This window comes from Xenopus laevis, chromosome 4S, assembly GCF_017654675.1.
Source record: "Xenopus laevis strain J_2021 chromosome 4S, Xenopus_laevis_v10.1, whole genome shotgun sequence".
Taxonomy (NCBI): Eukaryota; Metazoa; Chordata; class Amphibia; order Anura; family Pipidae; genus Xenopus; species Xenopus laevis.
In genome coordinates this window covers 15,757,561-15,784,785 of record NC_054378.1, presented here as the reverse complement: position 1 = coordinate 15,784,785, position 27,225 = coordinate 15,757,561, and the positions used below count along the sequence as shown (strand labels likewise).

The window sequence follows — 27,225 nt, the reverse complement described above, 5'->3', positions numbered from 1 at the left end:
CTGAGGGGATCTCATATTAATTGTTTAGGGCGCTGATTCCCAAACTGGGGCTTCCCTTTATATGGGGAAGGCCGAGATTGAATTTCATGGTCAGGCACAAATGAATGGTTACTACACAGGCCTCAATTTATTGCTTTGGATTCCCCAAGCTCCCATAAATGTTAGTGAGTTGGCAGTTTCAGAATTGTAACCTTCCCTATCATTATCACCTCCCATGCAAAAACCCATGGATGCAGTCAGCCAAACCCTAAACTACAACTCCCAGAATCCTCAGCCGCCCTAGAAGTTGCCATTCTGCAGGAGTAAAACGGGTAGGCTTGGCAGGGCTTGCCCGATTGGCAACTCTCCCTCTGTATCAGTTCACCCCTCACATTCGTTAATATGTAATTAGCCCCCGCGATGCTGTCATGCGCTAGGAATGTATGCTATTACAAACACATGTACTGGTCACGGAGCTGCATATTTTTCCAGACTATATGCCAGGTCAGGACAGAGCGGAGTTATTGGAGGCACTGGGCTGTGGGGCTGGGGAAGGAAGAGGATTCTCTGTACTGTACCTGCGGATTATTCTGACATTCCCGGATCCCTTTCAGAGCCGTCTCCTTGTGAATGTTCTTGGATTCTGTCCCATCAGCTCCTTGGACCCCAGTGAGAGTTAACCCAGCTGAGTGATATTGGGGTGACGTAGTGAAGGAAAAGACCACCTCCAAAAGAAACTTTATCCTTGAGGTTGTCAATGTGTAACCTGAGACTGGAGTGAGTCGGGTAAGGCAGTGCACCCATGGGCTAAGTGCACACAATACTCTGTGGATTGAGGACCTGGGATGCTGAACATGGCTCTGCTAGTCTGGTCCAGTTTGGTGGTGGCATCTCTGCACCTCTTTGCCATCTCTGCCTACCCCAGCCGATCAAGTGAGTAACAGAACAGTTCATACATTAGTATGGACTATATAGGCACTAGGGCACAGGACTGGCTTTAATGCTGAGGGCAGTTTCCACCAACTGCTGTAATAGTACAAAGGCTTCTGGGAGTTGCGGTTCAGCAAGAACGGAAGGGCTGCAGGTTGGGTGCATGTTATCATGTTGAGGGCACAAGCCTTCCCCTAATAACCCTATGCCGACTAAGTAAATATTGATGTTTAGTAAATTGTAGACCGTCGACAACCTACAAACCAACCAGTATCCATTATACAGAGATGTAGGTCTGGGTCATCCAGCCACCAGTCTGGCTGTGACTAAACTGGGTGCTGGGCCCTGGGGGCCTGATAGGCAGAGCTAATTAAATTCTGCACCTAGGAGAGGTCTGTGGGTAGAAAGGATGGGGGGGGGGGTCATTGGGATTGGAAGAAATAAAGTAATATGGAGGGAGCAATCAGCACCCAGATCCATGGAACTCTACCCAAGTTGCATTAACTGCAGAGAATATAGGCCACATTTACCTAGTGCAAGAAATGGGTGCAAAGCCCCACTTTGACTATAGGTGCATTTCTTTAATGGGGCTTCTTAGTGTGTGCCAATCAGATGGCTGTGCCACCCTAATGATGTGCTTTGCACCTCGCTATGGATTTGACTCAAGGTGCAAAGTGCCGGCTGCACAATTCCAATGGGGGCAGGTGCTCCAGGACAGGTAGGGCACCAGTATTTGCACCCATTAGGATTTATATATGTGTCCCCTCTGGTGCAGCCGAGTGCTTGATTGACAGCTGGACTGAGAGCACCTTCAGCTTTCCCCTCTCCCCACTGCTCAGGTCTCTGCAAATCCAATAAGCGCTTTTTACAAGGAGTTTGGGGCACAGGGAATACTTTAATGCTGGTAAATGTGAGTCATGGAAAAGCTCGGTGTCTCCTCTGACATCCAAATGACATTAGAAGCTGTGCGGAATCTCGGGCAGCACTGCTGTCTCTTTGCATGGGGGGGGGGCTGTGAAATGAAATGAGACCTGTGTGTCCCCCTAAACTGTCTCCCATAGAATATACAGTCATCAATGAGAACTGTCCAGGGGCTGAATGGAACATCATGTGCCGAGACTGCTGTGCATATGACCAGGTGGAGTGCACGTGTCCCGGCGGCAACCAGAAAGTGGGGTACACAATCCCCTGCTGCCGCAATGAAGAAAATGAATGTGACTCCTGCCTCATTCACCCAGGTAGCACTTTACTGAGGTACCACCATGGCACAAGGTGTATTACATTGAATGTATTTAAATTATCATTTTACATTTCCAGACTAAAGAGCTCTCCACTGAGTGGAAGTTTAGAGAAAATACCCTCTATACCCCATTCTTTAAGGGCCTCTATACCCCTTTATTTTCTACTTCAGTTGTGCTTAGTACATAACATAAGCAAACCTAGAGGGCTGTGCCTGCTGGACTGTGCTTAGTACAGGGGATTGGTGTCCAGTGTCTTGAGGGTGAGTCCAAGCCTGGCTGTTCCTTTTCCTGATCCCCCTAAGTTTGCTTATAGCCTGTACAGAGATATACCTAAAAACTATGGCAGCATAGATATTCCCCTGTACTAAGCACAATTCAGCAGGAACAGTCCCCTACATTTGCTCATAGCCTGCACAGAGAGATACCATAACAATATAGCAGCATAGGTATTCCTCTGTACTAAGCACAATTCAGCAGGAACAGCCCCTAAGTTTGCTCATAGCCTGTTGCTGCACACAGTGGCAGTTTATATAGGAGTAAGTGCATTAGTGAACCATAAAACGTTTTGTGAGTATTTTCACTATCATCTAATTCCTCACCTCCTCCTCCTCATCACAGGCTGTTCTATCTTTGAAAACTGCAAGTCATGCTACAATGGCTCCTGGGGAGGGACCCTGGATGACTTCTATATAAAGGGGAGTTACTGCTCGGAGTGCCGGATGGGCTGGTACGGGGGCGACTGCATGAGTAAGTGGCATCTCTGTATATTCATTAATACTGTAAGTGTAACAGACATAGTAACATAGTGGTTGAAAAAAGACACAAGTCCATCAAGTTCAACCTTTTAAGTCTATCTATAACCTGCCTATCTGCCAGTTGATCCAGAGGAAGGCAAAAAACCATCTAAAGCCTCTCCAATTTGCCTCAGAGGGGGAATAATTCCTTCCTGACTCCAATGTGTAATGGGACCAGTCCCTGGATCAGCTTGTACTATGAGCTATCTTCCATAACCCTGTATTCCCTCACTTGGTAAACACCATCCAACCCCTTCTTAAAGCTATCTAATGTATCAGCCAGTACCACTGATTCAGGGAGACAATTCCACATCTTCACAGCTCTCACTCAGGGCTGGATTTCCCCAACGTGGTTCTAGCGCCTGCCTGTTTTCAAGCACCCGCCACACACACACGTGCACACGTAAATGCTGGAGCAATGGGAAGCCGTGTATGCTGGTGACATCAGGGGCCAGGACCGATGACATGGCGATCAGCAATTGGCTGATCGCCATGTCATTCACTTCAATGTCCTGTCCGGATTTCCTAATTTGGACAGGAACTTTTCACCTGGGCAGCCCTTCCAAAAACCGGACTGTCGGGTTGGCAAAGCTAGCAAGAGACCTCTTCCGAATATTTAAACATGTCATTTCCACCCTTTGTCCATCACTGTGGGGGCACCAGTCCAAAGTAATTTGGCATGAATCTGAATTGATGAGATGCATCTGGCACTGAAAGTGCCCAGTGATGAGCTGGGGGATCTTTATGTCAATGTGAACTTGAGGGTTCTACTCCAGCACACTATTTGGGCTATGCGTTCCCTGCCGCTCCACCTGTAAGCTGCCATTAGTGTAATATAGCCCAGCCCACTGCTTGAACAAAAGGCCTCCTGATATTCCTCATCTAATCAGAATTTTCTTGTCCCACTCACTTGGACAAAAGTCTTCATGCCCCTCCCGCTATGAACTGCTGTCAGTATGTTCTAGTCCCACACACTTCTTGAGTTACACACTAAGCCTCTACCCCTGTAAGCTGCCATCAGAATGTTCTAGTCCCGCCCACTACTTGAGTCTGAGACTCAGAGACGCTGTCCCTGTAAACTGCCATCATAGTGTTCTGGTGCTGCCCACTGCTTGAGTCAGAGACTCTCGGCCCCAACCATTATGAATTACCATTATCAGGCTGGGAGCGATGATTCTCTTGCTTTGTGTTGGCCCAGCCCTGTCCTTTTACACCCTCTCGGCGGCAGTGTTGATGCCTTCCGGCAGACTTACTGAAGAACCGAATCCTGCAAATCAGAAGTGTTGGAGATCTCTCTGCCCCAAGACTCAATTTACAATACATTGCAGGGGGGCTCAACTCTATATATCATGTTTGCTTACCCTTTAAACATGCAGAGTAGCCCTAAGGGAGTCGCTCCACATAACGACTCATTAACTGAGATTCCTAACGACCCTGGTCTGCTGGTACCAACCCCCTGCGCCTGCATTTCCTCAATAAGAGCCGCGTGCCACCACGATTGCGCTTTAATAGGCAATTAATTAGTCTTATTTCCCCAATCCTGGCGAAGCAGAAGGATTTTTTAATTGCTGTGCTTTCTAACAGCTAATTACGCTTCAACGAGAAGGCGCTGGCAGCACAGGGGAAGGGGTGGTGCGGTGTCTGCTCAACTTGGCACGGCGGCATCTATTAAATGAATGGGCTGTAGCCCCTCCATCAGATGTACAAAAGCACAATTGGTTTATAGGCCCCTACTAATAAGCACCAGCTGAAGCCCCTTTTCTTTAAAAAATGGCACCAACTGCAAGGTTTGTCAAGTATTTAAAGGGTAAGTAAAGCAACAGAAACTGGTCTGGATTAGAAGTAAATAGAAACAGCTTTACAGTGTCAGTTCAGTTTAGTCCTTTTCATTAGTCCCCCCCAGGGAACCTCCATCCCAATTAATAGTCCCTGTCTTTCCCACACGCTCTACTTCCTGCTGTTGGGCTGCTCTCTTTCCAGTGGTCAGGCAGGGGAATGAGCTTGGGCCAGATAAAAAAAATCACTGGAGTTTTCTAGTTGTCTTGATGAAAACCCCTGTAGGCCAGGGGGAAACGGTATAAAGGATAAGTAAACCTGTACCAAAAAAAAAAACACCTGAATGTATGGTTGCTTTTTTAAGCCCTTTGTAACAACAGTGCCACCCGCTGGTCAGTTCCTGTAACTGTACAGTCAAAGAGAGACCGCTTCAGAGGAAAACAGAGAAGTGTTCTGATGTTTCTTGACCCCTGGGAAGAGAGCAGCCCAACAGCAGAACGTACAATGTGACCGGCAAGGGGTGCCGTTGTTACAAAATCCATAATATTGTATTATATTATTTCATTATATTGTAATATATGATATATATATTTAGGCTAAAAACTTAAATAGCTCTGAAACTAAACAAATATAAATTACAAAAGCACCCTGGGCAGTTTTTTTTCTTTTAATGATAAAAAATGCAGTTTTTATGAAGCAAAAGCTCCCTCTAGTGGCAAAAGTTCCATTACAGGCAAACCAAGCCCCACCCCCTCGACAATGGGGAAGAGAGCAGCCCAAAAACAGAAACTTTATAGAATCTGAGCTTTGCATTTGGGATCAGTGGTCCTGCCACTGATCACCTAGGTAATAAACACAGCCCGGTGTGATCACAAACATAACCAACATGGCTGCACTGTTATGTAGATTATGGATAACCAGGGATATCACTGAGAAGAAGTAGACCTTGCACTTGCCCTGGGGCTCCTGATTAATTAAACGGGTTAACTGAAGGTTTGGGGGGGGTCCTTCTATTGAATTTGTTGTGGGGCCCAGTAACGTCTAATTGCCGCTGTAGGTAACTGTGCCTTTAATGCCGCTATTTATAGAAAACCTTCCACGAACTGCCGTGTTAAGCGCTCATTCCTTCTCCAGGGTGGGGGGTGAGATGGATGCATTCTCCACCAATCAGCTTTCTCGCATTGGTCCTCAGTATAGAGGATGCATGTGTTTCCATGGATACTATACAGGAACCCCCCCCAACACACACGCAACAGCAACATCACCATTTAATGAGGATGCCAACAGCCGACCCCAAAATAAAATTTGTGTGAATTTAACCCTTTCGGCGCTGGCCTTGATCACAGTGTCTTAAATCCTATCTGATTGTGAAATACAAAATATTGAGTCGCCCTCTGTGCTATTGGGCCCACCCTGCATGCTCATGGATACTATAGCAACATGATAATGTGGGGATCTGGGGGAAGGAAACGCATGAACATTTTCCCAGTAAAGCAGATAAACTGCACAAACAGCTCCCCAGTGTGTGTGGTCACTCAGCTCCATTAAAGGGGAAGTAAACCCCAAAATATTTTCTTCCAATAGGCTTGAGAGGGAGAGTAAGGCTCCAGGAGAGAGGGAGCTGCGTGGAACAATCAGGGAAATATCCATTCTGCTCTCCAGGAAAGTTTTCCCACTTTATTTCATGGCGAGCGGAGTGTCGCTTTTCCTTGCCAATTCCTGTGCTGCTATTTCTGGAATTTAATAGCTTCCCCAGACTGCACCGGAGTTATCCCTGACTTCAGCAGGAATTATGGGAGAAATGTTCATATATGAAGTCAATGAGACACTGTGATTAACTTTAAAGGAACAGCACAGAATACATTGAATATACCCTATAGACTGGTGCGCTCAAATCCTACAGCCAAAGTAAACTTTTAAATATAGGAATATTTATTTCCTCTAACGCTCACCCTTGTCTCGGGTGGGTCCGGGTGCACAGGCCCTGGACCTTTCGCTTAATTCACAGTATTCAATATGGATTAAATGGTAGACCGGTCACTCATGGCTCCAGACCCCTGGCCTGGGTGCAAAGCCCCGAACCTGCAACTTTGGGAGACTCTCAAAGCCAATATAGAACCCTTTCGGCGTACACTCTATGAATCAGCAGGCAGAGGTGACGTTAAAAAGCAATTTATTTACCAAATAATTCTTCCTAATGCTGTTCGTGTGATCCCACATGTACTCATTGTTTGGTAACGGTACAGAATAGACATATAGCTGATAGGGGTGCACCCCTAGGCTGACAGTATTAATTTAATATTGGGAAACTTGCACATGTCACATGTCGGTGTCTGTTCCCCCCTTTAGGATGTGGAGAGGTGATCCAGGCAGCGCGGGGGGAGATCATGATGGAGAGTTACCCTTTTAACGCCCGCTGTGAGTGGAGCATCCAGGTGACGCCAGGGTATACAGTGGAGCTCAGGTACAAAATACCATAGGAGGAGCTTAGTATTGAGAGGGGTTATGAGGAACAAAGAGTGGGTAAACCACTGGACCCCCTGGACCTATCCCCCACTTTCTACATGGGTGAAACATTTTAGTTGGAGGGCTTCATTTTTAAAGGGCCACATGTGACCCATTTAGACATATGAGTTGTAGCAGGACCATCCCTTGGGAAGCAGAGCCCTATTGGGATTCTATGACAGTATCAGGGCAATGGGAGGTTATTAGGAAGGCTGTCACCAGTCAGCATGAGATAATGGCAGCTCAGCCGGCAGTGGATTGGGCAGGGGGGCTGCAAGGTATCTGTCGAGATTTAGGGGTAATTACAATGGAATTACTTGGCATCTAAAGAGGCACCAAACTGAAACCAGGAGAATTATCCTCAAATGAAGATAGAACTTAAATGAAGACTTTTTGCCTCGGAATCACAAGCTAAGCTGGTAGAATGGGAGAGGAGGGAACCACTGCAGCCGGCGGCAGCTCCTATTATGCTGATGTGCTTCATTCAGGATCATTACTGTCATTAAACGACTCCATTTAACCAAATGATTCCGTAAGCTGGAAATTCAATTTAAATTTCGGGAACACATAGACCTGGCGCTAAAATGCAATCATCCCTTTTAACTCGACGGCAGCCAATCCGAGATGGTCCACTTCATGGAAGAGCAAATAAATGTGTTGCTTGTGATACTGTGGGACAATATCATTGTGTGTATGTGTGTTACAATGGGGCACATTTGTGGTTTTCAAGTTATTTAGCTTTTTATTCAGCAGCTCTACAGTTTGCAGTTTCAGCCATCTGGTTGCTAGGGTCCAAAATACCCCAGCAACCATGCATTGATTTGAATAAGAGACTAGAATATAAAAAGGAGAGGGACTGAATAGAAAGATGAGTATTGAAAACTATAACCGTGTAGCCTTACAGAGCATTTGTTTTTTTAGATTGGGTCCCATTTGAAAGCTGTAAAAAAAAAAATGATGGCCAATTGAAAAGCTGCTTAGAATTAGCCATTCTATAACATACTAAAGGTGAACTTAAAGGTAAACCACCCCTCTAAGTGGGTACTTCTTGTGTAGGCTCAAAGCAGACATGCAAACTCCACCTAATTTTTCAGGACCCTGATTTACCCCCTGTCACCAGGACAGTGGGCGTGTTCTAGGCAGAACAAGGGCGTTCCTGTGGGTAAAAGAGGTGTGGCTTGGGTGGAACGAGGGTGTGGCCACAACACTCCTGGTTGGCGTCTGTGCCAATGAGTAACTGACACATTTAAAAGCTTGAAAGAGTCAGAAGAAGAAGGCAAATAATTAAAAGAATGATAACAAATAAATAATGAAGACCAATTAAAGAGTTACTTAGAATTATCCATTCTATAATATACTAAAAGTTAATTTAAAGGTGAACCCACCCCTTTAAATACATGAACAAATGTAAATGAAGATCAGAACAGCAAATCCAACCAGATATAAATAATGGGCCCCCATTAAGCCTCTGCTTTGTCCCGTACCCCACGCACACTAAAAAGAGATTCCCCCCTGCCCAAGATCCATAGAGGGGTGAGTTACTGTGAGGTTTCCATCAGGATCTCATTACTCTCCCCTAACAGTCCAGCGCTGCTATTAATTAGAGTGTCGCTCAGTTGAGCAGTAACAACGGGGGGAATGAATTATTAAGTGACCTTGTTCTGCCGCTGAATCATTTCTTAATCCGCGTTACATTGTGACAATATTAATAGCGTGTCGGGCGGCAGGAGGAGGATGCGGTGGCAAATGAAATATAACAGCCAAATGGGGTCCCCCGACACCCCCAGTCTCTCCTTTATTAAATCTACAGCTTGAAATGAGTTTGTAATCCCCTTGCTCTCTATCCCGAGACTTAACCCTCTCACTCACATTCAGTCAAACTTCAAGAAACATTTCTACTGAAGGTAGCGAAAGGGGACATAAACCCAAAATAGAAATTACAGTAAAATTGCTCTTGTGAGACATTTTTCTTAAGTGTGTTAAAAATATTAGCAGCTCCTGGCACAGCTTCCATTTCTGAAGGCTGCAGTTGATTATATATGCAGACACCCCCCCCCCCCTTAAGATGAGCTGGATTGACAGCTGGAAGGCAGGAGCAACTTTTCTTCAGTCCATTATATCTTTCTAGGTCTCCCTGTCACTATCAGCCCATACAGCCATCATGCTGTGACCCAATACACCCTTCCACCCACTTCTAAGCGAGCAAGAGTATACTCGCATGCTGGTAAACAATGACATAGGGCGCTCCAATGTTTCTATCTTCCCCTTGCTGTTTCCATCTTGACCGTCTACTGTCACATCATCATTGTGATTTTTGCAGTTTTGCCCTACTCTCACTATCTTTTCATACTTTCTCCATCTTGCCATACTGTTTTCCACTGTCACCATCTTGTCCTACTGTCGCTGTCTTGCCAGCTGTTTCCATCTTGTTATATTGTCTCCATTTTGCCCTAAGGTCATCTATTGTCTCCATCTTGCCCAGCTGTTTCCATCTTGTCCTTTTGTTACCATCTTGTCCTACTGTCTCCATCTTGCCCTCCTGTTCCCATCTTTTTCTGTTATCCCCATCTTGCCTTACTATCTCCATCTTGTCCTACTATCTCCCTCTTGCTCTCGATTTTCCATCTTTATCTATTGTCCCCATCTTGCCTTACTGTCTCCATCTTGCCCTACTCTTTTCATTTAATCCTACTGTCTCCGACTTGACCTACAGACTCCTACTGTCTCCATCTTTCCCTACTGTTGCCATTTTGCCCTACTGTTGCCATCTTGCCCTACTGTCGCCATCTTGTTCTACTGTCTCCATCATGCTCTACTGTTTTCATCTTGTTCTATTGTCTCCATAATGCCAACTGTCCCCATCTTGTCCTCCTGTCTCCATCTTGCTCTCCAGTTTCCATATTTAACTATTGTCCCCATCTTGCCTTACTATCTCCATCTTGTCCTACTGTCTCCATCTTGCTCTCCAGTTTCCATCTTTATCTATTGTCCCCATCTTGCCTTACTGTCTCCATCTTGCCCAACTCTTTTCATTTAGTCCTACTGTCTCAGACTTGACCTACAGACTCCTACTGTCTCCATCTTTCCCTACTGTTGCCATTTTGCCCTACTGTTGCCATCTTGCCCTACTGTCACCATCTTGTTCTACTGTCTCCATCATGCCCTACTGTTTTCATCTTGTTCTATTGTCTCTATATTGCCTACTTATCCCATCTTGTCCTCCTGTCTCCATCTTGTCCTCCTGTCTCCATCTTGTCCTACTGTCTCAATATTGTCCTCCTGTCTCCAACCTTCCTTACTCTTTCCTTACTTTTTCCATTTTGCCCTACCATCTCCACTGTCTCCATGCTGTTCTATTGTCTCCACCCTGTCCTAGTGTCTTCATCTTGTCCAGTGTGTTTCCATAATGTTCTAGTGTTTCCATATGACCTACGATCACCAACTTACCCTCCTAATAGTATTTTGCCTTATTATTGTAATAATAACCAACCTCACTTCCTATACCCCCATTCCCTAATGGGCAGTGCAGTGGTATAATGATGGCCACATTTCCCTTACAGTATACATTGTCCAACTGTGGCCCTTCTGCTTTTGTTGACCTACAGATCCCAACATCCCCAGAAGCCATTATCTGACCCCATGTCTGTGTGGTTCTGATGCAGGTTTGGGATGCTGAGTCTGGAGTTTGATTACATGTGTCAGTATGATTACTTGGAGGTGCGAGACGGGGATAATGTGGACGCAAAGATCATCAAGCGCTACTGTGGCAACCAGCGCCCCCTCTCACTGCGCAGCTCTGGGAATTCCCTGCACCTTTACTTCCAGTCTGACGGGTCCAAAAATTTTGATGGGTTCTACATCAGCTTTGAAGAAGTTACAGGTATCCACAATATTAGCACCCCAACAGTATTGGATATGCTACATGGGCTTGCAAAACAAATGATGTCACTAAGTATTGTTCCAGTATGATGTCATACAGCGGGGGCCGGCCTTAGCGGATCCTTTCACTGCTGCACATTTTTGTCCTTCTGTAGCCTGTTCTACAACACCCTGTTTCCATGATGGTACTTGCATCGCAGAGAAGTCAGGAACCTATAAGTGTGCGTGTCTGGCTGGGTACACGGGGAGACACTGTGAAAGTGGTGAGTACCATATAGTGTGGCAGGAAACCTAAGCACCCAGAGGAACCCACACAAACACAGCAGGGTGCAGCATTTAGGGAATGGATGCCTTTGCAAAGGTCAACACTTTCTATGAAGATCCATTCTACTTCCATTGGGTCAATATCAGAGTTTTTACACTGATACCAGACAGAGTAGAAAATTAAATGAAGTCATGATGTTGCTCAGAAAATTTATTTATTATATTATTATTGAGCAGAAACAAGTCATGTGACGTGTCTCTGGTCAGCTCTAAGCTGAAGAACATCACACAGTTACTTAGAGGAGATATTGTTGACAGAAACCCTTGGACTCATAGGTTGTTATGAGGTTCAGGAAGCCCAGGAGAAAAAGTAATGGAGAGTATTGTTGGGTATTGGGGCTTATTATGATGTTTATTTCTCAGACTATTAAGCAAAAAAACTTTGCTCCCCTCTTAATGATCCACAGACCTCAAGAGGCAAATAAGGCTCCTTTATTGTGTGAAGTGAAGCAGAGGGCACATTAGCATCTAACTAGTGACAACAAGCTGAACTCAGCCATAAAGGACACTATGCTCAATCAGAGACAGATTTTGGTTGGTCTGACCATAGAGGGTACCCCAAACTGATGGCCAATTAAGGCATTTACATTGGGTGGAACTGAGAAGTGCTGTAGATGACTCCAGTAACAGCATTTAGAACAGACTAAAGTGGCCATCAACTTTCCATCACCATCTGGCCATAACTTGTCTCCCCCACTCCTTCTAGTCCTGCCTTCCACTCCTGCTCTACAGGACTCAATTGTATGCATGGCAGTCACTCCATAAAACATTTTTTTTTCAGTTTAAGCTTCCTTGGAGGTCCAATCATTTGGTCAGAGCCCCCCTTGGCTCACAACTGTAAGTCATTTGTCCATAGTTCCAAGAATATCTTAGGCAGCAGATAACTGTTCATCTAAATCTCATCTAAATATTGACCTTTTTGGTGTCTACAGAAGCAAGTAGGCATCTCCCAAGATCTAACCTAAAGGTTGAGACTGCCCTACTGCTCCAGCCTACCCCCTAATGGCTCCATTTTGCCAGACTTTTGGAACCACTGAACTGAAGTCAGTATTGTGTTAGTGTAATGATTTCTTTTCTATTGTCTCTACAGCCCTCTAGCTGCTTCACCACAACTCCCATCAACCCCCCATCATCATTCCCTTGGTGCCTGTGTGGTTCTGATGCAGGTTTGCGATGCTGAGTCCAACATATTCTTGGAACCAAGAATATGGTGACTCATAATATAATTCTTACTTAATGTGATAATCTGGGACCTGAACAAATGTTGGACAACAAATGGAGTCTGGGACCCAAAACTGAACATTTGAAACAGAGCAGTGATCTCTAGCACTGAACCAGGCATTTCACAACTCCCGGCTCACGTGCAGATATCTGTTCCGGAATGTAAGGGGAAACTATAGGGACATAACCACACTAATATTTACACAAGTGGGAGAAGATCAGTGTGCAGCACTCCTTGGACCATGAGGTCCATTTGTTGCCCAGTTCACCATTAGCTCAACGCTGATTATGTGGGTTTTATTTCTATAAATCCTAAATAAGCTTTATGGATATACCCCCCTCCCCCGGGATTGGCAGTAACCCATCTCTTGTCATGATACTCTGCACCAGGAATGTCCATGTAAGCACGGGCCTCAATCCTAACCCCTGGTGCTTGTGTATATTTTATTGTGGCAGTACTATCAATCACCAGCAGTGAGTAAATAGCTCCTGGGATTTGGCTGGGCTGCTGAATAAAGAATGGGCTCTGGCTGGCAGGGGGGCATCAGGCCTTGGCGTTCCTTCTGACAGCTTAAATGAAAACGTATTGGAGCTTTCAGCAGAGATTTCAGATTAATCCTTATATATATCAGGGAAAATAATGCTCAGAGTAGAGGCTGCTGCATCACGGTATTATGTGTTAGGTGCAAATGAAAAATCAGGACACTGATTTGGCCTCTAACCCATTTTTCGAGGTGGCTCCATGATCCAACGCCTCCCCTCAACTGGGCCCTCATAGAAGTATTTGAGGAAAGGTCTCCAGGCTGGACTATAACTTCACAAAGAAACTTGGGCACCAGTGGTTCTTAACCAAGGAAGGACAGTATGGTTATTAAGGGCAAAGTTAAAACTAGCTCAAGCTCACTGTCTAACGCTCCTCTAACACTCTAACACTCCTTCCATCTCCATATATCCCACACAGGCCTTAAGCCAAAATGTTAAACCTTAAGATTGTAAGCTCTCTGATCCAATTTGTATTCTCTAACCCATGTTTGTTATAAATGAATGCAAAACATATATTACTGTATATATGTATAAATATAGACTAGGGAGCGAGATATAGATAGATGGATGGATAGATGCTTGGAGCTGCCACTAACTAGATGGCTCTATGCCTGCACACTAATGTGAATGACGCCAGACTGAATGAATAGGGACAGGAGAGAAATCGATGTTTTATTATTAATAAGCAGAGAATTAGATCAGTCCAGGAACATTCTCTTCATTAATTTTCCCATCCAGATGTTTCTGTCGCTTACTCCCTTTATTCTTATAATTGAATTTTTGATGTGATGTGTTGGAAATTAGCCCCCCCCCTATGACTTCATTCCCTGAAAATGATTTGTTTTTTGTTGAAAATTCAAGAAAAAAAAATCTTGATCCTATAATAACCAGAGAGGATTCGGGTACCGAGACTTATTATATGGGTATGTTAGGTCTTTCTGCAGGCAATGCATTCATGATTCAGAATAATAAAGTGAAGGACAGAAGAGAATAAATTATGGTATGGTGGAGTTTGCAAATGAAATGCCTCACAAAGACCAAACATGGCGGAGCTTCCTGTTTGGCAGGAAACAGAAGCATTACCTTGCTCAGTGGCAAGGATTCAGAGCAAAGACTGTATCCCCTTGACATGAAAGGCCCAGGATTATTTGCTGCACTGCTGTCTGGAGAGGCCTGTGTCTGGTTTAATTATTAGAGTGGAAGAGATTAGAAAGCTTAGCTGAGATGGAGCAAAGAAAACCACTGCTTTATAAAACACTGGAGAAATGAGATCATAATAAACGGGGGTCTGTTTGTTATGTGATTAGAGTAATATAAGTAACGACTCATGTTATATATGGTTATGTTACTAGTAATTGAAGAGAAGACCTGCAAGGACCCTGGGGTCCCACTGAATGGCTACAGGAAGCTCTCCGAAGAGGCCGGTCTGAGCCTCATTCACCATATGAAAGTCGGTTCCAAGATTCACTACTTCTGCAACAATTCCTATGTTCTCAGTGGCAACCAGGAGAGGGCGTGCCTGGAAGGGGGGCAGTGGTCTGGAAAGCAACCCATCTGCATTAAAGGTACCTGAGAATCATGTAACCCAGCAAGCTTGCAAGAGACTATTCACTAAGTTTACTCACGATAGCATAGGCATTAAATCCCCTGTGCTCACAGTTCAGCAGGAACAACCCTCTATGTTTGCTCATAGTCTGTACACAGAGATCCCATTAAACGATGGCAGCATAGATATTCCCCTTTACTTAGTTGCCACCTGGCCGGTAAAAATGATGGTTGATCCCAATGTTATAAATAGGGAAAAAAGATAAATATATAGGAAGGCCAGTATTTTTTTTCCAGAAAAGGTGGCAACCCTACCTGTACTAAGCACAATTCAGCAGGAACAGTCTCCTAAATTTGCTCATAGTCTGTACAGAGAGACACTATAAAACTATGGCAGCATAGGTATTCCCTGTAATAAAGGGATACTGTCATGGGAAAACATGTTTTTTTCAAAACGCATCAGTTAATACTGCTACTCCAGCAGAATTCTGCACTGAAATCCATTTCTCAAAATAGCAAACAGATTTTTTTATATTCAATTTTGAAATCTGACATGGGGCTAGACATTTTGTCAATTTCCCAACTGCCCCAAGTCATGTGACTTGTGCCTCCACTTTAGGAGAGAAATGCTTTCTGGCAGGCTGCTGTTTTTCCTTCTCAATGTAACTGAAAGTGTCTCAGTGGGACATGGGTTTTTACTATTGAGTGTTGTTCTTAGATCTACCAGGCAGCTGTTATCTTGTGTTAGGGAGCTGCTATCTGGTTACCTTCCCTTTGTTCTGTTGTTTGGCTGCTGGGGGGAAAAGGGAGGGGGTGATATCACTCCAACTTGCAGTTCAGCAGTAAAGAGTGATTGAAGTTTATCAGAGCACAAGTCACATGACTTGGGGCAGCTGGGAAATTGACAATATGTCTAGCCCCATGTCAGATTTCAAAATTGAATATAAAAAAATCTGTTTGCTCTTTTGAGAAATGGATTTCAGTGCAGAATTCTGCTGGAGCAGCACTATTAACTGATTCATTTTGAAAAAATGTTTTTTCCCATGACAATATCCCTTAAGCACAATTCAGCAGGAACAGCCCCCTAAGTTTGCTTATAGCCTGTTCAAAGAGATCCCATAAAACAATGGCAACAACATATTCTGGTTCTATTCCATCAGCACCTGCTCTTTCACAATGAAATCACTTTCAGGGCGACCCCTAGTGGCAGACTAGATAACAACAAAAGTTTGGGACACCCAAATTTATTGGTGTCATTTTCTCCCTCAGATGAACTCAGTGAGATACATTTCCTTTAGTTAAGAGTAATTCATACCCTGTAGCAACCAGAAGGGTATTACAGAGGAAGCACGTGAGGGGTTAAGCATTGGCAGTAACGACCAATGACTGGGGAGCTGTTCCCATTTTATCCGGATTATTCCCCTACAGGGGGGAAGAGAATATTTTCTATGTAATTCCATGTCATTGCGAGGTAATATGAGTGAATAGGCAGCAACCCGGCTTTAGTTCTGCTCAGTTGGGGAATTAGCTCTCCGGGATGAGAATGCTCCAAAATTATATATATATATATGTATATCAGTATATGGGCTTCCCTAAATCTGTCCTGGGGGGGATCCTCCTGAGCTGATGGCTTCCATCAGTTCATGCACTGTGCCACAATCCCCAATAGAATAGGTGTCAGTCCTATAGGGGGCGCTGTCTCAATGCAACAGATATAAAATTATATATTCACTCTGGGGCTGGTTCAGCCGTATATCTCACAGTAATATTTGATGTATTTCAGCTTGCAAGGAGCCAAAGGTCCCAGATTTGGTACGACAGAAAGTGCTTCCATCCCTGGTCCAGTCACGGTGAGACCAACAATAACTAATGGCCTTTATACCATGCTATGACCATAATGCCTTGAATGCCAGGTACTGGGCACATCATGCTTTGGAATAATTCAATGGAAGTCTAAGTTTTCATTTGAGTGGACTCCATTGTAGCCACACTGTGCCCTGATTAAGTTGACTGTCGTCATGGCAAAGCTGGAATTAAGCTGTTGTTTTTTTCAGTGCTCCGTAATGAAACCTAACTCATTTGACTCTTACTGGGGCAGCACTCAGTAATTAAATTATATTTAATTTTATTATATTATTGCAAATTAAAGCCACTGTTACTCTGTCAGCACATTTTAATAAAGTTGACATTTGCCATGGCAACGCTCTCTAATGATGCTGACCATTTCCATGGAGATGCACCCTAATTAAGTTGACTTGCTCTGCTTCCAGTTGAACTGACTGTTGTCATAACAATGCTTCCTAATTAAGTAGACTGTTTGTTCGCCTAATTAAGATGATAAATAAAATGTTGTGGTGACAATGGTTCCTTATTCCCTTAATTGAGTGCTACACAGACTATGCTCCCTAAATAAACTGTGAGTCCATGAGTAAACTGAGTGTTTCTGTCACGGTGCTTCCTGATTAAACTGACAGTTGCTTTGGCAGTGCTTACCGAGTAAACTGACTGTTACTATAATAGAGTTTTCAGATTAAACTGACTATGTCAGAGTTTCCTGATTAAATTGACTGTTACTATGACAGTTACTATGATGTTTTCTGATTAAAATAACGGTTACTGCTGCAGTGCGTCCTGATTAAACTGACAGTTACTGTGGTAGTGTATTCAGATTAAAGATGAATTTTGTTACAACAGCGCCACCTGCTGGTCAGTTTCCCACCAGTCTGACCACCAAGTAGTCTAGGAAGTTGTCAGGAGAAAGAAAGAGGCTGCTCTGATGTTCTTCTGCCTAGGAAAGATTTGAGGAAGGTTTCTAATTGTTTTCCTAAGCAGAAGAACATCAGAGCAGCCTCTTTCTTTCTCCTGACAACTTCCTTCACTACTTGGTGGTCAGACTGGTGGGAAACTGACCAGCAGGTGGCGCTGTTGTAACAAAATTCATTCATATTAACAGTAAATGTATCCCTTAATATCTTGGAATAAAAATAAATGAAAAAAATACATTGCAAAATTTCTTAGAATAGCACCCTAGTCAATTTTACATTCACTTATTTTAAAGGTTTACTTATCCTTTAAAGTAACTGTTATTATGACAGTGTTTTCTGATTAAACTGACTGTTACTAAGACAGTGTTTCCTGATAAAACTGACAGTTACTATGGCAGTGCTTCCTGATGGAGAAGACCACTACTCTGGGAGCACACCCTGATTATCATTGCAGAAATGCCGTAGAAGTGCCAGAACCGGGGGTGCACAGCCAGTCATTTGCATTAATAAAAACTTCTTGTTGCCAGTGGTTAACATTAAAACAAATTAATGGTTCCTTGATCTGGTTCAGATGCTTCTACTCTGGATGGAAAATGGAGAATATACTACATGTGCCATGAACCTAATTCATCCTCTCTATTCACTTAGGGAAACCCCTCTCCACCAGTTATACTCTACTTCATTCACCAAGGAAAAAAGTGATATTTTGCCAACCAAGAAACCAGCCTTACCTCCCAGAGAGCTGCCTCCTGGCTACCAACATCTGCACACCCAGCTGCAGTATGACTGTGTGTCTCCCTTCTACCGGCGCACTGGGAGCAGCAGAAGAACCTGCCTGAAGACTGGGAAGTGGAGCGGGAGAGCACCATCTTGCATTCCTAGTATGTTTCTGTGAACTCTGCTTGGGCAAACAGGTCATAGACATCTCAGGCTACCCATGCTTAGCTGCAAAGTATAATTTCTAAGAACAGTGGTTCCCAAACTGTGGGGATGACCATGTTGAGGTGGGTTGGAGCAGTTTGGACCTTCAAAATGGACCCTGTAAAAGGGTTGAAGCTTCAGGTAGGGATGGCCTGTAAAAATCTGACAACCATTACGTTTTTATTGTAATTGGTTAGTGGTACAAGTAAGTACCTAAGTTCATCCACCTAGACTCCTATCACGATTTGATTAGGCAAAGGAGTCGCACACGCACACCTGGCCTCTCCCAATAATTACGTACGGTGCCTGGGGTATAGGAGGACGGCCCCTCCAACATTAATGAGCATAGAATAACTCCAGCACACGTAGCATGCTCAAGGGCAATCCCTTGAGCATGCTACGTGTGCTGGAGTTATTCTATGCTCCTATCACGATTTCCCATAAGTAACTGCCCTGCATAGCATGAATTGTCTAAGGCCATTGGTTTCTCCCACATTTTTATTAACTCACTGCATAGATGCGCTCTAAAATCTATTGATGTGCCCACCTCATACAAAGAGCTGACTCAAGACTGGAATCCAGGATCAATGAATACTGATAAATGCTATAATTTCAGGCTGTTTATGACTTTTTATGACTTTTCTTTTCCTTTGCAGTCTGCGGGAAGCTTGGGAACTTCAACATAACCCAGTTGGGAGAACAGAGGTGGCCTTGGCAGGCAGCACTGTACCGCAGATCGAATGGGGTGAAGGATGCCAACCTGCGGAAGGGCACCTGGGTATTGGTTTGCAGTGGAGCCCTACTGAATGAGCGGACGGTGGTGATTGCGGCACACTGTGTAACAGACCTAGGGAAGAGCTCAATCATCAAAGTGTCCGAGCTGAAAGTGGTCCTGGGTAAATTCTACAGAGACGATGACCGTGAGGAAAAGAGCCAGCAGCATTTGCATGTAAGTAACCACTTGGTACTGGGGGCGAGCAGGAATCCAGTAGGGTTCCCATTTCTTTCAGCAAAGAAACATAACTAAGTCCTGTCTACCTTTCTCCTAATGTATTCAATCTCCCCCCAGATCTCAGCTGTGATTGTGAATCCAAACTACGACCCCATCTTGTTGGATTCTGACATTGCAGTGATCAAGCTGTTGGACAAGGCTCGGGTGAGTGACCATGTGCAGCCAGTGTGTCTCACTTCGGCCATTGAGATGATGACATCTCCCCAAGAATACACCATTGTTATCAGTGGGTGGAAGATCCTTTCTGATCCCAGGGCCCCCGGTTCTAAGAACGAGACAATTAGGGCTGGGGCCATAGAACTAGTGGACTCTCTGCAGTGTGAGCAGCAGTACGAGGAGAATAGTATCTCTGTTAGCGTCACGGAAAGCATGTTCTGTGCAAAGCAAGAGCCAGGGCCTTCTCCCAATATATGCCCTTCGGAGACCGGTGGCATCTCCACGGTGCTGCTTCCAAGTTCAACATCTCCAGAAGGCAGCTGGCACTTAATAGGACTAGTAAGCTGGGGCTACGACAAGTCTTGTAGAAAGGATCTCTACACGGGGTACACCAGGGTAGTCACCTTTAAAGAATGGCTGGAAAAGAATATGAAATGAACTCTGAGTGGGGAAGAATATGTCTGATCTTAAATAAAAACTTTATTCTATGATTTCTGCTATAAAACAACTTAGTAGGTTGACTCCTATCATCTCAACCTTTTGGCCTTCAGAACTGTCCCTCCTGGATTTTTTTGTCCTCTAGGAACTTCTTCTTAGGTAAATTACTACAGCCTCTCCCAGAATTACTCAGGTCAAGAAGTCTAATTGTCTGTAGGTATGTCTTCTTTGCTGCTCTCTTTACCATGGTCAGTTAAGGTGGAAGAGCTAAGATCTGATTGAAAATCATTGGAAACCACCATGACCACTGGAAGTAGAGCAAAAATTGGAGGTGCATTGGATTCACTTAATTTCATCCAATGTGAACTAAGTTTGAAAAAGTCTTTGCTCCAGTTTGAGAGTGGTCCCAACACTTCTGCTGCCCACCAAACAGAGGGACCCTGTTTTCTCTCCAGACAGACACATTACAGCAGTAGTAGCAGTAGTAGCCCCTTATATACTCAGTGTTGCCACTGTTTCTCTTCGTGTTCAATGTGCATTGGGATAATTTGATTCTTTCTCACGGTTGGACTGATTTGCTGGGGTACCAGAGGATCTCCTGCTGAGCCCCCGCCAAGGACAATTCCCATCAGCCCTTTCCTTTCCACCATAGGTCTAAATGGTACTGTCTGCATCTAATTGTTGAAAGGATGGGCTCCTGATGTCAGGATCTCTGGTTGGGCCCTTAATGTCATATTCTCTGGTGATCCCTCAATTTCATGCTCTCTAGAGATCCCTCAGTATCATGCCCTCTTGTAGTCACAGGTGGGCCCTTTGGGGGCCTTGTCAGTCACTGTCATGGCGGTACAACCATTGGTCTTGATGCAACTATTCAGCTAATGAATATCTCATTATACAAACTTATCAACATCGCTAGACTTTTCTCTTCTTACTAACCTCATTGGCTGGTTCCGGTATCAATGCTGTGAGATTTACTTCAGCCCTGGGCTTTGACCAAACTAAAGCAACAGACTCATCATCTAATGGCTCCTCCTGAGCTGAACAATGCACTCTAATAGCTACCGGACTGTGGAGAAGTGACTGGATGCAAGTTCTACAGTATATGTCAGAGCAGAACATCGTAATATAAATCAGTGATGAGTATGACTGCGAGCTAGACATAAGAATGTTGTTTATTCATCACTGTCTTCTCAGTTTAGAAAATATTACTGCTGGATAAGGTTTTATGATTAAAAGAAGAAATTATTGTTAAAATAGTCTAGAGATCTGACTGAGGAGTCACTGAAATGACCACTAGGTGTCAGTATGATCAAATATATGGATTTTCTTCCCATTAATCTGCGGTAAATTGTCTCAATGATGTACAAATGTAACGCTTTGTTTATTGATTTGTTTTTATGAAATTGCTTAACAGGATCTTTTGTCCTTTAATAATAGTATTATCCCCAATGCTACTATAGGCACCATCTCTCCCTACTATACCTGCTATCCCACAGTCACACTCCCTTCCCAGAGACTATTATCCCACTGTTACTATAGGCACCATCTCTCCCTACTATACCTGCTATCCCACAGTCACACTCCCTTCCCAGAGGCTATTATCCCACTGTTACTATAGGCACCATCTCTCCCTACTATACCTGCTATCCCACAGTCACACTTCCTTCCCAGAGATTATTATCCCACTGCTACTATAGGCACCATCTCTCCCTACTATACCTGCTATCCCACAGTCACACTCCCTTCCCAGAGACTATTATCCACTGTTACTATAGGCACCATCTCTCCCTACTATACCTGCTATCCCACAGTCACACTCCCTTCCCAGAGACTATTATCCACTGTTACTATAGGCACCATCTCTCCCTACTATACCTGCTATCCCACAGTCACACTCCCTTCCCAGAGACTATTATCCCACTGTTACTATAGACACTATCTCTCCCTACTATACCTGCTATCCCACAGTCACACTCCCTTCCCAGAGACTATTATCCCACTGTTACTATAGGCACCATCTCTCCCTACTATACCTGCTATCCCACAGTCACACTCCCTTCCCAGAGATTATTATCCCACTGCTACTATAGGCACCATCATGCCCTAATGGCTGGCTGGCACTGGAAAAATTACAATCCCCTGGCAATTAAGTGGTTTATTAATAAGAATATATTTACAGGTATAGAATCCATTATCCGGAAACCTGTTATCTAGAAATCTCCGAATTACCGAAAGGCTGAATCCCATAGATTAAAATGTATCCAAATAATCCAAATTTGTAAAAATGATTTCCTTTTTCTCTGTAATCATAAACCATTAGCTTGTATTTGATCCCATTTAAGATATAATTAATCCTTATTGGAGGCAAAATCAGCCTATTGGGTTTATTTAATCATGATTTTCTAGTAGACTTAAGGTATAAAGATCCAATTTATGGAAAGATCCGTTATCTGGAAAACCCCAGGTCCCAAGCATTCCGGATAACAGGTCCCATACCTGTATATATTTGTGAATATGTTGTTATATTAAATAGAAAGAACAGAATTGAAAGGAATTAGTTTAACCATCACCGCCTATAAGGCCATAGGGCTCATCTGGTAAAGAAGAAGAGGAGGAAGAGGAGGAGGAGGGGGGTTATTTTTCCAGGAGAACTTGCTGCTGCTGCTAATGATGCGATAACCTATCATTTTCTATAAAGTGTTCACCCTACGGTGCTGACAGCAGAGCTTCCCCGGCTCATTCTCCCTTTCTCTCCCCATTTCGTTGGATGCTCTTTACAGAAGGCTGAGGATTTAAAGCAGCAGAGCAACAACATTGTGATGTCAGCCCTGCCTAAAATAGATAGGGATAGAGTGCAAATCCACAGCTAGAATACTAAAACCCTTCCCAATCCTCGGCTCTAGCCGGCAGCAGGTCAGCGCGGAGCTCTGTGCGAGGCAAGAAAGCAAGAAATCAAAGGGGAGAGAGAAAAAAAAGGAAGTCCCAAAAAAACCCAAGAGTTCCACCTCCTTGTGCCTCGGGTGCAGTCTCCACCAGAGGTGGCAGTGGAAACCTTCAAGTCATTTCAGGTCTGGATGCTGTGGAAACATCAAAGTTGAGTCAGGTGTAACACTGTTTACAGTCGTTCTGTCCCTCAGTCCCTTTTTTGGGGGTTTTCTTTGGGGAAGTGTGTGGATTACAGGAGGCAGTTTATGCCACGGCTGAAGGAGCATCTCAGGCATCTCTTGAACTGAGCCGTTCTATAGACCTTCTGAAAAAGAGACAGCACCTTGGAGAACCATGGCATCAACAGACGGGTGAGAGTCTCAATGTTCCTTCTTTATAACCATTTCTGCCCCCCCCCAAATGTTTTAATGGCATAAGATGCTCAGTTTATTTCTCCTATCATACCCCAAACCTTATCCCAAACCTTAAGGCACATTTATTATTTGTAAATATAAAATATTCTCTTTCTCATATAGTATATATTAGTGAATAGAGCAAGACAATGCCAGGGCAGGCATTCAAGTTTTTATTTACAATGAACATTATATTTTTTAAACCACCCCATCCCTTATAAATGTAAAATCTCTGTCTGCGGTGGAAATATCTTGACACCGGTTCCTCGCTGCCATCTTTTTCCATTGGGTTTTGCTCTCCCATTTGAGGTCTGTCACTTTGCATCAGCTGTTTGCTTCTCCCATGAAGGGGCTGCCAAGACCACTGGAAAGAAAATCTTAACCCCCCTCACCTTCCCTTGTTCTTCTCCCTATACAAAGCCCCCTATTGTTGACATGGCTTCTTTTCTCTCTTATGGGGGGGGGATCACGGCACAATAGATGCTGATGCCTCGGCTGAATTCTAAGCAGGATCATAACTGACTCCTTCCCAAAATCTAAGATTAGTGGTTTCCATATTGAGAGATAAAAGGCCAGATTGCTGGGTATTAATAGGAGCACGTGCTCACGTTGTGTTATTACTCTCGGACTGTAGAGCGCGGCCAAGGGTTTTTTTTTTCTTTTATTGGCTTAGAAGAGCAGGGATGACTTCTGCTGTCAGATTTCCATCAGTCTTATGGCCTCGGTCCCGGTAGGGTAACGCAGATTGGTTCTGGATTAATTCTTAGCTACTACAATTACACTGATTCAATTACATCTTTTTTCCCTTCAAACGGCAGATTGAGCCAGTCCCTTGGGAAGCCAGTGGCATAGGGCCACAGATGATGTGCTTTTCAGAATGCTTTGATTAGAGTCTTGGGTTGCAAATGTGCCCAATTCAATCCCAACTTGCTGCCCTTCTTCATCGGTTCATTTCTAAGGGGAGGGATAAGCTACAGGGGGATCTACATGTACAAACAGGGGGCAGCCCTGGCTAAAAGGTGATGTGAAATTTGTGATTTGATTTTGGCAGAACAAATTAACCCAGGATTGCTCTGGGGCGCAACACCTTCAAACTTAACTGGGAAAATAAGTTTAGCAGGGGGTAGAGAAATTGTTTATGGTGGTAGGTCCTATGGTAAAACAGAACGTGATTGACCCCTTTTACAATAAGAACTATGAAATCTGTGACCTTAAAGTTGTTGTGGAACTACAACAGCTAGTAACCCCCATTACCTGATTTACCTATGGGTGGCTGATAAGAATTCTACTAAAAGCAACTCAAGAGCAACAGGTTGAGTCACATTTTTATAAGGTGCTACTGTCATAATCTCTCCCTACTGTATCTGCTATCCCACTGCTACTATAGGCACCACCTCTCCCTACTATACCTGCTATCCCACAGTCACACTCCCTTCCCAGAGACTATTGTCCACTGTTACTATAGGCACCATCTCTCCCTACTATACCTGCTATCCCACAGTCACACTCCCTTCCCAGAGACTATTATTCCACTGTTACTATAGACACCATCTCTCCCTACTATACTTGCTATCCCACAGTCATACTCCCTTCCCAGAGACTATTATCCACTGTTACTATAGACACCATCTCTCCCTACTATACCTGCTATCCCACAGACACACTCCCTTCCCAGAGACTATTATCCCACTGTTACTATAGGCACCATCTCTCCGTACTATACCTGCTATCCCACAGTCACACTCCCTTCCCAGAGACTATTATCCACTGTTACTATAGGCACCACCTCTCCCTACTATACCTGCTATTCCACAGTCACACTCCCTTCCTAGAGACTATTATCCCACTGTTACTATAGACACCATCTCTCCCTACTATACCTGCTATCCCACAGACACACTCCCTTCCCAGAGACTATTATCCCACTGTTACTATAGGCACCATCTCTCCGTACTATACCTGCTATCCCACAGTCACACTCCCTTCCCAGAGACTATTATCCACTGTTACTATAGGCACCACCTCTCCCTACTATACCTGCTATTCCACAGTCACACTCCCTTCCTAGAGACTATTATCCCACTGTTACTATAGGCACCACCTCTCCCTACTATACCTGCTATCCCACAGGCACACTCCCTTCCCAGAGACTATTATCTCACTGTTACTATAGGCACCATCTCTCCCTACTATACCTGCTATTCCACAGTCACACTCCCTTCCTAGAGACTATTATCCCACTGTTACTATAGACACCATCTCTCCCTACTATACCTGCTATCCCACAGTCAAACTCCCTTCCCAGAGACTATTATCCCACTGTTACTATAGGCACCACCTCTCCCTACTATACCTGCTATCCCACAGGCACACTCCCTTCCCAGAGACTATTATCACACTGCTACTATAGGCACTATCTCTCCCTACTATACCTGCTATCCTACAGCCACACTCCCTGTCCAGAGACTATTATCCCACTGTTACTATAGGCACCATCTCTCCCTACTATACCTGCTATCCCACAGTTACACTCCCTCCCCAGAGACTATTATCCCACTGTTACTATAGTCACCACCTCTCCCTACTATACCTGCTATCCCACAGGCACACTCCCTTCCCAGAGAATATTATCACACTGCTACTATAGGCACTATCTCTCCCTACTATACCTGCTATCCTACAGCCACACTCCCTTCCCAGAGACTATTATCCCACTGTTACTATAGACACCATCTCTCCCTACTATACCTGCTATCCCACAGTCACATTCCCTTCCCAGAGACTATTATCCCACTGTTACTATAGGCACCATCTCTCCCTACTATACCTGCTATCCCACAGTCACACTTCCTTCCCAGAGACTATTATCCACTGTTACTATAGGCACCATCTCTCCCTACTATACCTGCTATCCCACAGTCATACTCCCTTCCCAGAGACTATTATCCCACTGTTACTATAGGCACCATCTCTCCCTACTATACCAGCTATCCCACAGTCACACTCCCTTCCCAGAGACTATTATCCCACTGTTACTATAGGCACTATCTCTCCCTACTATACCTGCTATCCCACAGTCACACTCCCTTCCCAGAGACTATTATCCAACTGTTACTATAGGCACCATCTCTCCCTACTATATCTGCTATCCCACAGTCACACTCCCTTCCCAGAGACTATTATCCCACTGTTACTATAGGCACCATCTCTCCCTACTATACCTGCTATCCCACAGACACACTCCCTTCCCAGAGACTATTATCCCACTGTTACTATAGGCACCATCTCTCCCTACTACAGTGTGACAACAATAAGGAATATGAGGGACTGGCACAGTTGAACCCCCCAATATTTGGGCTGCTGTACAGTAGCAAGATAAATAAGTGAATAAAACAAAAAAACATCTTCAGACTCCTCCTGGCACAAATGCTTTTGCCCCTGGCAGGGATTTGCTTTGGAGTCCTGACCGCACACTTAATAAAAACATCATGTTCTTGTGTAAGTTTTCTGTGCCGGTGCCATTTTTCCAGTTGCAGACTGGTCCCATCCAATGGAACATTCTTTTAGTCAATAATAACAAGGTACCAAGATCTAGGGAGTTGTCCTGTTGATTCCAACTGAGGACAAGAAGCGTCTTCTGGAACTAACTGTAGGATACAGACTTGGAAATGAAACAGACAAGAGAGAGAAAAAACAGGATTGTGATTGAAATGAGGTAGATACCAACATACACCTTAGAGTAGTCTGGCCATCCCCTCCTGATAGGCCCAAGCATCACTGCTACTTCATTAACCCTTTTCTGTTTGTGATGGTTTTTAAAGGGCCCTGTATGTCAAATTCTGTAATGGACCCTCTGAT

General features: G+C 44.2%; 2 protein-coding genes across 2 annotated transcripts in view; both read left to right on the top strand.

Annotated features, from left to right (window-relative positions):
• The first annotated feature begins 461 nt into the window (after window positions 1-461).
• Window positions 462-21,445, top strand: pamr1.S (peptidase domain containing associated with muscle regeneration 1 S homeolog). The gene is made up of 11 exons (XM_018260265.2): window positions 462-912; window positions 1,971-2,147; window positions 2,769-2,897; window positions 7,070-7,184; window positions 10,888-11,105; window positions 11,260-11,367; window positions 14,545-14,757; window positions 16,521-16,587; window positions 18,151-18,383; window positions 19,080-19,372; window positions 19,493-21,445. The coding sequence occupies exons 1-11, from the start codon at window positions 825-827 to the stop codon at window positions 20,027-20,029; spliced, it is 2,178 nt and encodes a 725-aa protein (XP_018115754.2). The 5' UTR covers window positions 462-824; the 3' UTR covers window positions 20,030-21,445.
• A 1,055-nt stretch (window positions 21,446-22,500) lies between these two features.
• Window positions 22,501-27,225, top strand: part of slc1a2.S (solute carrier family 1 member 2 S homeolog) — a 54,534-nt gene continuing 49,809 nt past the window's right edge. Inside the window, exon 1 of the mRNA XM_041560975.1 lies at window positions 22,501-23,325. Within this exon, the coding sequence (XP_041416909.1) occupies window positions 23,309-23,325 (17 nt within the window). The 5' untranslated portion in view covers window positions 22,501-23,308. The remainder of the gene's footprint in view (window positions 23,326-27,225) is intronic.